General features: G+C 61.1%; 1 protein-coding gene across 3 annotated transcripts in view; it reads right to left on the bottom strand.

The window, feature by feature from the left end:
- The window catches only part of PANK4 (pantothenate kinase 4 (inactive)), an 18285-nt gene extending 7466 nt beyond the window's left edge, over nt 1-10819 (bottom strand). For 2 of the 3 annotated variants that reach the window (XR_004263997.1, XM_032262170.1), the window contains exons 1-9: nt 10660-10819; nt 5746-5828; nt 5155-5369; nt 4778-4961; nt 4412-4504; nt 3934-4087; nt 3331-3512; nt 2468-2554; nt 2148-2288 (exon numbers count right to left, since the gene is read on the bottom strand). Coding sequence is in view for 2 of the 3 variants with exons in the window: in XM_032262170.1 (XP_032118061.1) it covers nt 2148-2288; nt 2468-2554; nt 3331-3512; nt 3934-4087; nt 4412-4504; nt 4778-4961; nt 5155-5369; nt 5746-5828; nt 10660-10807 (1287 nt within the window). In the remaining variant the exon portion in view is untranslated. The remainder of the gene's footprint in view (nt 1-2147; nt 2289-2467; nt 2555-3330; nt 3513-3933; nt 4088-4411; nt 4505-4777; nt 4962-5154; nt 5370-5745; nt 5829-10659) is intronic. The other variant, XM_032262171.1, reaches the window with a different exon arrangement.
- Nucleotides 10820-11095: the final 276 nt, after the last annotated feature.

Consider the following 11095-nt stretch of genomic DNA (forward strand, 5'->3'; position numbering starts at 1 on the left):
CCCCGTCACCCCTGCAGGTACCTGTCACCCCTGCAGCCATCCTCCCCATCACTCCTGCAGCCACCCCTCCCCGTCACCCCTGCAGGTATGTGTCACCCCTGCAGCCACCCCTCCCCATCACCCCTGCAGCCACCCCTCCCTGTCACCCCTGCAGCCACCCCTCCCCGTCACCCCTGCAGCCACCCCTCACCATCACCCCTGCAGCCATGCTGTTCCCACCTCCGTTCCTCCAGGTGGCTGTGTCTGCACACTGAGCTCTGGTGTGTTGTCCTCACTAAGTGCTGGGCAGGCAGCCCATACCCCCCACATGCACCCTTCCTTTCTCCACGGCTGCCCCGATTCCAAGCATGTTCTGTTTGCAAAGGTCTATGGTGAGGCTGGGCCCCTATGCGCCCAGCACACCCTGGGGCCACCTGCACCCAGCACAGGGGCGCTCATGGGCCCTGCTGGCTTTTTCCACCTTATGCTGGAAGGAGCTGGATGGAGCCGAGCCGACACACACACCAGTACTTGGCCCCCTGCACACTGACCATGGTGGCCGCTGCTCTGGGGCCAGGGGGACTGTGGGGGGAACTGTCCAGCTGGCCACCTCTTCCCACCTTCCAGTGGCTTCCTCACAGGTCCCACGCCGGGCCTCAGCCCTTCTCCACTGGGACGCCCCGAGGCAACTCCTGGGGCTGGAGAAGGGACTTCCGGGCACGGGCACGGAGCTCTGTGGTGAGGAGGACACCTTCCAGGAAGGGAAAGCCAGGGACCTCCCACAGCCAGCGCAGAAGCCAGCAGAGCCCCGCGGTAACCACTGCTGGCTGAGCAGGGACCGCCCGGTGCTGCCCTGCCAGGTCGCAGGCGCCTTCTGTTCTGACAAACGGAGTGCAAATCTTCGCTTTGCCTTTTTTGGACGATATAAACCCAAAGAAATGACTCCATCCCTCCGTATGCCAGTCTGACCCTCAGTAAGGTGGGGCCCTCCTGCCTGGCAGGGCTGTGCCACTGGTGGGAGTGCCAAACAGGTAAAAGTGCTGAAACACAGAGCGGGCTGTGGCCAGTGTGGCACATCTGGCGGAGCCACTGCCTGGGGTGACCAGCAGGACTCACGCTCAAGACAGGCGCCCTCCTGAGAAGCCAGAACCCAACCAGGCTGGGTCTTGAAAATATGGACACGCACTTGTAAGGGACCCCGTGTCCACAAATGAAAAGCAACTTCCCATCCACGATGCCATGGGGCTGTCCTGTGGGGTCCAACTAGCTCTGTGCGTGACCTCGGGTGACTGCTCCCAGCTACAGAAGGAATGAGCCCGCTGGGGGCACGGTCGAGGGCCCAGATAGCTTGCAGCACAGGGGCAGTTTCTGTCACGTGGGGCCGTGCTGGGGGGATCCTGTCTGGCTGACACAGGTCCTGACCAGAGGGCCCTTCTGAAGCAGCTCTAACTTGGCAGACATGGCACGTCTCCTAGCCCGCCAGTGCCACCCAGCTCAGGCCAGGCAAACCCACTAGGGATCTGAGCAATGAGCCCAGGCACTCCGAGGAGAGCAGACTCTCACCGACACCGTTAGCCAAAATACGCGGGCCTAGGGCAGAGTCCTGGGGGTGCTCCTGTGACTCTGGGTTTCAACCCCAAAGTGCACAGGCCCCCGGCGCCCCTGAGGAGGTCCCCGGCACCCCTGAGGCCCCCTGTAGCCCTGAGGAGGCCCCCTGCAGCCCTGAGGAGACCCCCTGCGCCCCTGAGGAGGTCCCCGGCACCCCTGAGGCCCCCTGCAGCCCTGAGGAGGCCCCCTGCGCCCCTGAGGAGGTCCCCGGCACCCCCGAGAAGGTCCCTGGTGCCCCCGAGGAGGTTCCCGGCACCCCCGAGGAGGCCCCTGGCACCCCTGAACTTTAGCAGTCTCTCTGGAAACAAGATGGCCGGACTACAGGTTTCAAAATTCCCGCTGGACATTTCCAAAATACGAAAAGGACCCAAGGAGGGAGAGAGAAAGCAAGCCGCTGTGTCCTCCCATCCCCATCACGCCCCAGGACCACGGGAGGGTTCACCGGGCAGAGGCGCCTTTCAGCCAAGACAGCCACGAAGGGCCTCTCCAGGGAACAAGGGAGGTGAGTACGGCCCAGGCCGCTCCCTCGGGGCCCGGGACACTCAGAGCCTGCTACTTACGGTGCCGCTCCGCGCCCGCTGCGCGGGGCCCAGCTCAGGCGACGTGCTCATCAGCCCGGAGCTGCCTGCATAGTTCTCGCCCCAGCTGTACTGGTTAGGATCTGGAAAGCAAAAGGCCAGGCCTCCCGTGTTAACCTTGATTCAAAAGCAAGAGTGGAGAAAGAAAGGACATAAAATCGCCTATTAACTAAGCTGTTACGATGTTAGAAATGGCCGCTGTGGTCACCTTCTGAAGGTTCACGCTGCCCACCCCACCTCCGCCTGGGCTGCCCTGGCCTGGAGCACACGCCCAGGCCGTGTCCCCGAACCCCGCGCCGCTACTCACTGTCCTGCTCGGCTCCTTTCAGGAACGCTCCGATGGCTCCCAGGTAGCCCTCGTGCCTCAGAAACAGCGCCTGCACTTCCCCCTGCCGCGGCCAGAGCACACGGGCTGCTGTCGGCCACACAGCACCCGGGACCTCTGCACCCAGTTCAACACGCGCGGGCCTCGCGCTGTGCAACCCAAGCCCCCGAAGAGGCGTCCATGGCGCACTTGCCAGTGGAACCGCACCTGATGCCAGAGGGCAGGCTGCTGTTTAAAGAATGCTAAGGGGGCCGGACGTGGTGGCTCACGCCTGTAATCCCAGCACTTTGGGAGGCCGAGACGGGTGGATCATGAGGTCAAGAGATCGAGACCGTCCTGGTCAACACGGTGAAACCCGTCTCTACTAAAAATACAAAAATTAGCTGGGCGTGGTGGCGCGGCCTGTAATCCCAGCTACTCGGGAGGCTGAGGCAGGAGAATTGCCTGAACCCAGGAGGCGGAGGTTGTGGTGAGCCGAGATCGCGCCATTGCACTCCAGCCTGGGTAACAAGAGCGAAACTCCGTCTCAAAAAAAAAAAAAGAAAAAAAATGCTAAGGGTGAAACGGCTTCTCTCCGTCCAACAAGTCTCTGCCTCAGGCGCGTGGGTGGGCGCGCCTCTCTCGAGAACGCTTGTCACTGGCGATGCGCTCAGGCTCAGGTGGCCGTGGTGCCACAAAATGCAGGCTTCCCAGAACTGGCCAGAAGGGAGGGGTGCTGGGCTTCTCGGCCACCCGCCACCCGGGCCTCCCTGGGCCTCCTGCGGTGTCTGATTAGCACGACTCCCATTGTGAAGCCCCTGGGGTCCGTGCTGGCAGCTGGGGAGGCGCAGCGTCCTCTACCTTGGAGAAGAAGTTGATGCTATAGGTGATGGTGCGCATGGTCACGGGGTGGCCCCGGATGAAGAAGCCCCCGAAGTACACGCGGTCCAGGCTGTGCAGCCGCGCGTGCAGGCAGGCCAGCTGCCCGATGTCATTGCTGATCATGTGCAGCAGGCTCTTGGCCATGTCTTCTTTGGAGAATTCTGAGAAGAAGGAAAGGGTGCTCGACCCCCGGCGTGGCACCCAGTCAGCCTTCACGCCTCAGAAACAGTGCCTGCACTGCCCCTGTGCGACGTGAGAGCAGGTGGAGGGGTGGGGGAGGGAGAGCCGAGTGGGAGAAGCGGAGCCAGCGCGCGGGAGGCTGCATGTGATGCCTGAATCATTCCTGGACGCGTTAGGCTTTGTTTTCAAGGAAGATAAAAACCCCAAACTGCTTCTCCTAACTCGTAGGAACTGTTCTTTCTTCCAAAACCAAGAGTGGTGTTTATTTCCTGATGTTCTGAGCACGAGGCTGACTCTCCAAGGAGCAGGTGTGGGAAAGTGACGGCAGGGGAAGCTCCGTGTCCACGAGACCCCAAGTGTGCCCACCGCCCTGCCCACTGGCAGCAGAGGCCGGGTGGGTACCTTGGTCGGCAGTGGCTGACTTCCCGAAGCTGCTGGCAATGAGGTTCCCGCTCAGCCCAAGCGTCTGGTGGGCGCCGCCATAGACGTCCCGCACCAGCATGTCCACGTTGCTGTGCTGGCCCCTCGAAGCCAGCTGCAGCAGCTCGTCGAACTTCTGCGGGACACGGCGAGGGGGCGGGTGAGGGCCCCGACAGGAAGGCCACAGGAGGCGGCATGGGTGGGCAGGGGGCGAATGGGCCCTCATCACGCAGAACCAAAGGCAGGAGGCAAGCGGAACCTGAGGGCCACCCAGCCAGGAGAGACTCTGACCGCTAGGACACCCGGGCTTCAGGGCGGTGCTGAGGAGGCCAGAGACCCATGGACGCACGTGGAAGGGAGGCTGGGAAGCAGCTTTGGCACCTCCCAGCAGGCAGCCCTGGAGGAACAGGATGTGGACATTCCCACAGACCCCGGAGCACTTGTGGCAGCCACTGTGTACCTTGGTTTTGGTGAGCAGAGCCCCGAGCCCCCAGAATGTGCCGCCTCCGATGGAGCTGCCGCCGACCCACTCGAACCTGTCCTCCGTCTCCACCTACAGCACAGCCAGGGCGGGCGCGTCACGGCGGGCCCTCAGCCACGCAGGCTCCCTGGTGTGCCGTGCTCAGGGGCATCCCACTCCCACCCTGAGGACTGCCAGGGGGAGGATGCTCTTGAAGGCCAAGCCTGGGGTGCTGATGCCCCTCCAACAGCGGCTCCAGGCTCACGGCCTCGCCGCCGTGCCCAGCCCTGGCTCCTGCACATGGCAGGCACTTCACAATCTGTGGCTGAACCACCCACTCATCCCTTTCACAAAGCCGGGCCTCACCTTCACGATAGAGACTCCAGAGCCGATATTGACGAGCAGATATGGGAAGATGTGGGGGTGGTTGGTCTGGAACCGGAACTCAGGGTCGGCATCCTTCTGGTACACGAAGGCCTCGTGGGGGATGTTCTTGAGCACGAAGTTGCAGCCCTTAATCAGGCAGGTCATCACATCCTCCTTGTCGACTCTGAAAGGGAAGTGCCGACCCCCTCAAGAGTCCAGGCCACAGAAGGCAGCGACCACAGGAGCCTGCCTGGTCCACAGGGGTGCTGGGCCTGATGCACCGTCTAACACGCGAGCACCAGGGACGTGGCTCGGGGACGCCCAGGGACTCGGGGGCAGCCGCACGCTCCTTCCTCGCCCTCAAGGTCCCCACTCACTTCAGCTGCAGCTTCTCTTCGATGAGGTCCTTGAACTTGTAGGCCCCGCCCCCGGTGGCCTGGATGACCTTGGTCTCTGTGTTGACCAGGTGGTCTTTGATGAAGTCCAGGCAGGCTTCAATGTAAGTATTCTCAAACTTAATGAAGTGCAGCCGAGCCGTGATCTCTTCTTGAACCGAAATCTCATAGGGCGGCTCGTGATCACATTCTGTGTCCTGGAAAGCAGAGCAGGGGAGGCCTCATGGGTGTGGGCACCGCGCTGGGCTGAGCCATGCGCACCCTGCCCTGGTGGCGCTGGCCATTCCCGCCAACCTTCAACCAGGCGGGGCTCCAAGGCAGAATTCTGGGCCAGAGAGAGGAGCCCAGGATGGTGGGGACCTCAGGGCCACCCAGTGGGAGCAGAAGCCTTCCCCTGGGGAAGGCAGGGGAGGCTGTCTGTGCTAGAAGCTCCCAGGACACTGAAGCTGAGGTTGGCAGCAGCAGCGGCGGCAGGGTGACTGAGTGACAAGTGCCGGGCCCATGGAGAAGCAGCCCCACCCCGGGCCTCAGGCGCGCCCAGCCTGCCCCCTGGCGGCCACAGCGCAGGCTCACCTTTCCTGAGTGGTCGAAAGAGCGCACTTTGGCGACTTTGTGCTGCACGGTGGAGTAGTAGGCCAGCTTGGTCAGCGACCCGCCTGCAGGGGGACACAAAGGGGACGGGTGGGGGCCTGCGGTCCAGCTTGGTCAGCGACCCGCCTGCAGGGGGACACACAGGGGACGGGTGGGGGCCTGTGGTCCAGCTTGGTCAGCGACCCGCCTGCAGGGGGGACACAAAGGGGACGGGTGGGGGCCTGCGGTCCAGCCCCCACGCTCTTCCGGGGTCCTGGAGGCGAAAATCTCTGGATGAAGGGTATGGCTCGACTTCAACTTAAAAGAGAGGAAGGAAAACCAACTATCAAATCCACACTTTTCTCTTCCAAATTCTGTTCCTCCTCAGGTCCCTGACCAAACTGAGCTCACGAGGTCCCAATTCCTCACAGCGCCAAGTCCTGCCGAAGAAAGAGCTGCCTTGGATCACGAGGTCAAGAGATCGAGACCATCCTGGTCAACGTGGTGAAACCCCGTCTCTACTAAAAATACAAAACATTAGCTGGGCATGGTGGTGTGTGCCTGTAATCCCAGCTACTCGGGATGCTGAGGCAGGAGAATTGCCTGAACCCTGGAGGCGGAGGTTGCGGTGAGCCGAGATCGCACCACTGCACTCCAGCCTGGGTAACAAGAGTGAAACTCCGCCTCAAGAGTAACTAAAAAAAAAAAAAAGCACACCTCGACTGTCCCGCCTCACAAACGAGGCTCTTCTCAGAGCCCAGGGCGGTAACCGGCCTGAGCAGCCACTCACCCTGAGAGGCAAACAGGACCGCTGGTATAGTGTCATCATGCAAGGCTCGCTCCTCTCCCGAGGCTCTGGGCAGAAGACGCAGCCCCAGCCCTGAAAGCAGCCAGAGGAAGTCAGAGGCCACCAACGTCTCTTTCCCCACAGGCCAAGGTCCCTCTGATGAAGACCCGTGGCTTCTAGGATGCTGTCTGTGATGGAAGGTTGGGTAAGCATCAGGAAACGGAAGGAGCCTTCACACCTGAACTGCATTTCAGGGAAATGGCCTGAAAATACCTTGTTTCAAGGACAAACTCTTCTAAGTTTGAAAAAAAAGGGCGTTTTTTTTTTTTTTTTGAGATGGAGTCTCACTCTGTCACCCAGTCTGGTGTGCAGTGTCATGATCTTGGCTCACTACAACCTCCGCCTCCTGGGGTCAAGCAATTCCTCCTCAGCCCCCTGAGTGGCTGGGATGACAGGTGTGCGCCACGCTGGCTGATTTCTGTGTTTTTAGTAGAGACGGGCTTTCACCATGTTGGTCACACTGCTCTCAAACTCCTGACCTTGTGATCCGCCCGCCTCGGCCTCCCCAAAGTGCTGGGATGACAGGTGTGAGCCAATGTGTCCGGCCCCCAAAAAAGGCCAATTTTGAGGCTACAGTTTTATTCATAGCTTTGGAGGTCCACAAATGATAAACAGAAAATAAACAAAATGCCTGGTCCTACAAAGGGACCCAAACAATGTGCGTTTCTTCCGGGGCCTGACAAAAGGAGGCAAAATCCCCGCACGGTGAGAGGAAGGAGGCTAAACTTATTTTCCAGTGATTGTTTCTCGACAGACTTCTACCAGGATATCTGAGAACAAACCCTCAAGTCAGTACATGGGCTTGGAAACACCAAGGAACAGCCGGCGCCGTTCACGCAACAAAAACCACCGTGTCCTCGGCACCGCCTGCCTGGCTGAGGGCGGGCTCCCTGACGGCCTGCGTGCAGTCTAGTGGACGCGTCCCAGGCTCCGCCTGACCCCCCTGGCCCGTGGCTCTAAGCCTCCTTATCCCTCCTCCTGCCCCCACTCCTGGCCCGGTCTCATGAGTCTCACTCAAATGCACTGTGTTGTCGACTCACCTCGGTAAATAAATCATGCTCTAAAACCACCGATGATGCAAGAGGATGAAGACCTATTTTAAGACACTCATGAGAAGTCACTATAAACAAACTCGCAGGTCACAGAAATCCCATGTCAGACCTGTGTTCTTTGTGTTAAACACACCCGAAACAGGACGTACTGGGGTTGAGACAGCGGTAAGGGGCCAGCTGGTTTCTGCAGGATACGCATCCTCCCTCCCCGAGACAGCCTGCACTGAGAAGCCCATCAAGGCCAGCGCTCCACCCTCCTACTCCCTACACCCAGGAGGGAACAGAGGGAGCCTGAGCGCGAGGCGGCTCTGTTAGAACAGAGCAGGGAGGTCTCACAGAGCAGAGGGAGCCTGTGGGTGGGAAGCCTCCTGGGCTGAACTCCGGGACCCCCTGGAATCACAGCAGACCACACGTGGCAAGGCAGTGATAGGCTTGCCCCGGTGGCTCTCCAGGCTGCCCACGCTCCACCCTGAGGCCAGCAGCATCGCCTGGCAGGCGGGGGCAGGGGGCTTACCAGACGTTTGGTCACCTCTGCTCTTCACACTTGAGCTGAAGCCCTTCTAGTTCTCCCTGTCCCACAGGCCCCGTCCCCTGTGCCAGCCTCTCTGGTTCTGTCTTTCCTCTTTGGGCACCAACGGTCAGCAGACACCACTGCCCTGCAGCCCCTTGCTGTCCCACACGGCCCTGAGGAACCTGCCCCACGGCCCACAGAATCCTACAATCAGATCAGAGCTGCGGGTATGTCTGGATAAGCACAATGTCCCTGCTGCTTTCAAAGAGGCGAATCTGCTCAGCAGACGTCAGAGTCCCATCAAGAGGAAAGCAGCTTGCCAAGAACGCAGGGCAGGTGAGCTTTCCTGGATCTGGAGACGTGGGCAAGGAAGAGGAAATGGGAGAAGCCCGTTTTAAACAATACTGTTGACAAGCACATTGGCTTTGAGGGTTCCTGGGCTGAAGACACCCCACCCTGAGCCGTGACCTCCCCCTGGCTCGGTCAGTAGTAACAAATGAAAGGTCTTCTCAGTACCAGTCAACACGTCCTCGTAAGAACCGGACACAAAGGACCCAGACGCAGGGAGAAACTTTCAAAAGAAGGAAATAAACACCAGCACTAAACCTGTCCCTCAGAGTCCTTCTACCAAGAACCCCCTGGGCTCAGCCTGGAGAAGAGACTGGTGCTGCAGGGCACTCCAGGGCTGCGACGGCCGTTCCTGCACAGCTCCAGCTCTGCGGCTTTCGGGGCCTCTCCTGGCCAACAGAACATCCACACTGAGCCCTGTTCTCCTGGCCATTCCCAGGTGACTTAGGCAGGTCAACTGCAACTGCATTTCAGAAACGTTTTGACCCGACTTGCTCCCAGTAACAGAGTCCCGCAGTGTCAGGGCAGCAGAACCTTTCAGAGCACACACTGTCCCGGGCCCGAAGGTCGCAGAAGGCTGGGGAGCCTCTGGTGAGGCCTGTGGGAGACGATCCCCTGGGCGGGGCCTGCAAGTTCAGCTCCTGCAGCCCGTAGCCACTCAGTCTCAAGTCCCAGCAGGGGTCCCTGAAGATGCCGTTCAAACAAACCCTAAGAAGCACTGCCTCTCATAAGCTCACTGCAAGGTGGGAGACAGGACTCACACCTGCTCCCATTCTCATCAGCCTCCATTTCCCTAGACGCCCTTCCCTGGCTGGGCACCTCAGAGAGATGGTGACGCTAGCGACCCCGAGGATGCCACAGCAGCAAACACATCGGATGCACCAGGAGCACATAGCTTAGAGAAAATGGCCTGGGTCTGAATGCCAACCTTCCCAGGGAGCTGGGAGGCAGTCAGCAGCAGGCCCGTTCACTCCAGTATTTACTGGGCAGCTAAGACAGGCCTGGCATCCTTTCAGGGGGCTGGGGCTACAGAACAGACACCCTCCGGCCCTCGGGGGATTCACCCACAAGCAGACTGAGCCTACAGCTGAAGCGAGTGCCAAGAGGGAGAGGTATGCGAAGCCGCAGTGGCTACTCAAGGCTGGTTTCTCCTGGTGAAGCTGCCCCCGGGAAGCCCTCATGCCTGAAACATGGGTAGAGCAGGAGAGCAGGGGCTGGCTGGCTCAAATCTTTCTAGAGTCTGCCACTTTCTATCCGGTTGACCCTGGGCAAATCAGTTCACCAGTTCGGGCCTTAGTATCCTTATCTGCGAAATGGGGGTAGTTCGTTCCTGCTCTAGGGGTGGCTGTGAGGTGTCCGCGGGTCAGGAACTTGGCAAGGTCTAGAACAGGGCCTGGCGCGCCGTCATTACTGACAGCATGGCTATCGAGCATGAGGGTCTGCAGCGGACCCTGGAGAGGCCAGGGCAGAAGTGCAGGCCGCCTTGAAGACCATGGAAGGCACGGGTGGCTTTTAAACCAGAGGCACGAATTCCCAAGTCCCATGGCCGCCTGAACTCACGCCTGGTGTCCACTCGCCAGACAGCGGGGCCTGTGCACTGACCGTCCGGCTCGCGGGCCACAACTGGCCAGGCCTCGGGAACGCGCGGCCTTTTCGGGGCCACTCTGCCAAGGGCTTCCCGTCCGGCTCGTCCTCCTCTCCACCAGAACTAAGGACCCTAAATCTCAGGCGGGCCACCGGCCAAGCGGCGAGACCCGGACGCCCAGCTGCTGATGCGGGCGAAAACATAACCCTCCGCCTTCTTCAGGGCCCGGCTGGCCGCCGACCCTCCCACCTCGCGGCGGGTAACGCTGGCCCCTGGCCCCCAACCTCCCAGGACGGCCGCGCGAACTACCAGGCCCGGCATGCCCCGCTCTGGTCCGCGCGGCGCCTGCCGGGAGCTGTAGTCCGGCCCTCGCCCCGAACCCGCGCATCGGCGCCCTCGCGGACTACAAGGCCCATGAGTCCGTGCGCGGGGCCCACGGACTACAAGGCCCGTAAGGCTGTGCGTCAGGCCCGCGCCCCCGCCCTTCGTCCTTCCCGCCGCCCCCGCTCGCTGGCCGGCCGCCGGCGCCCCGCCTGTTCCCGCGGCCCGCGCCCGGCGCCCGGCCTGCGGCTACCTATGTCGATGGCGAAGCGCTTGGCGTTCTCCAGGTTGCGGAAGATCTCGTCGGGAGGCAGCGTGATGCTCTTGTCCAGGCTGTCCCCGCTGCTCCCGCTGCCGCTTGCTCCACACTCCGCCATTTTGAAAGTGCCCGGCCAGCTCATCAGCCATGGAGATATATGCGCATATATTTGACTGCTAAACGCCCCCTTGCATATATTATGCTAATGAGGCGCCGGCCCCGCCCCAGCGGCCTCTGCGGTCTCGGCCGCTGCTGGAGCGACTAGGGCCAGTACTGCGCGGGGGTCCGAGAGGCCCGGGGCTGCGGGCGGGCGGGCGGGGGGTTACCCTTCAGAGATTGCGCATCAGCACAGAACATCTGGACTGATGTTCTTTTACCGCGCTGTCCACAGGCTTAACTCAAGTGCTCTGAGCCCTGTTGAGGGAGGCTG

Source organism: Sapajus apella, unplaced genomic scaffold, assembly GCF_009761245.1.
Source record: "Sapajus apella isolate SASKATOON/1434 unplaced genomic scaffold, GSC_monkey_1.0 scaffold127, whole genome shotgun sequence".
NCBI classification, from domain to species: domain Eukaryota; kingdom Metazoa; phylum Chordata; class Mammalia; order Primates; family Cebidae; genus Sapajus; species Sapajus apella.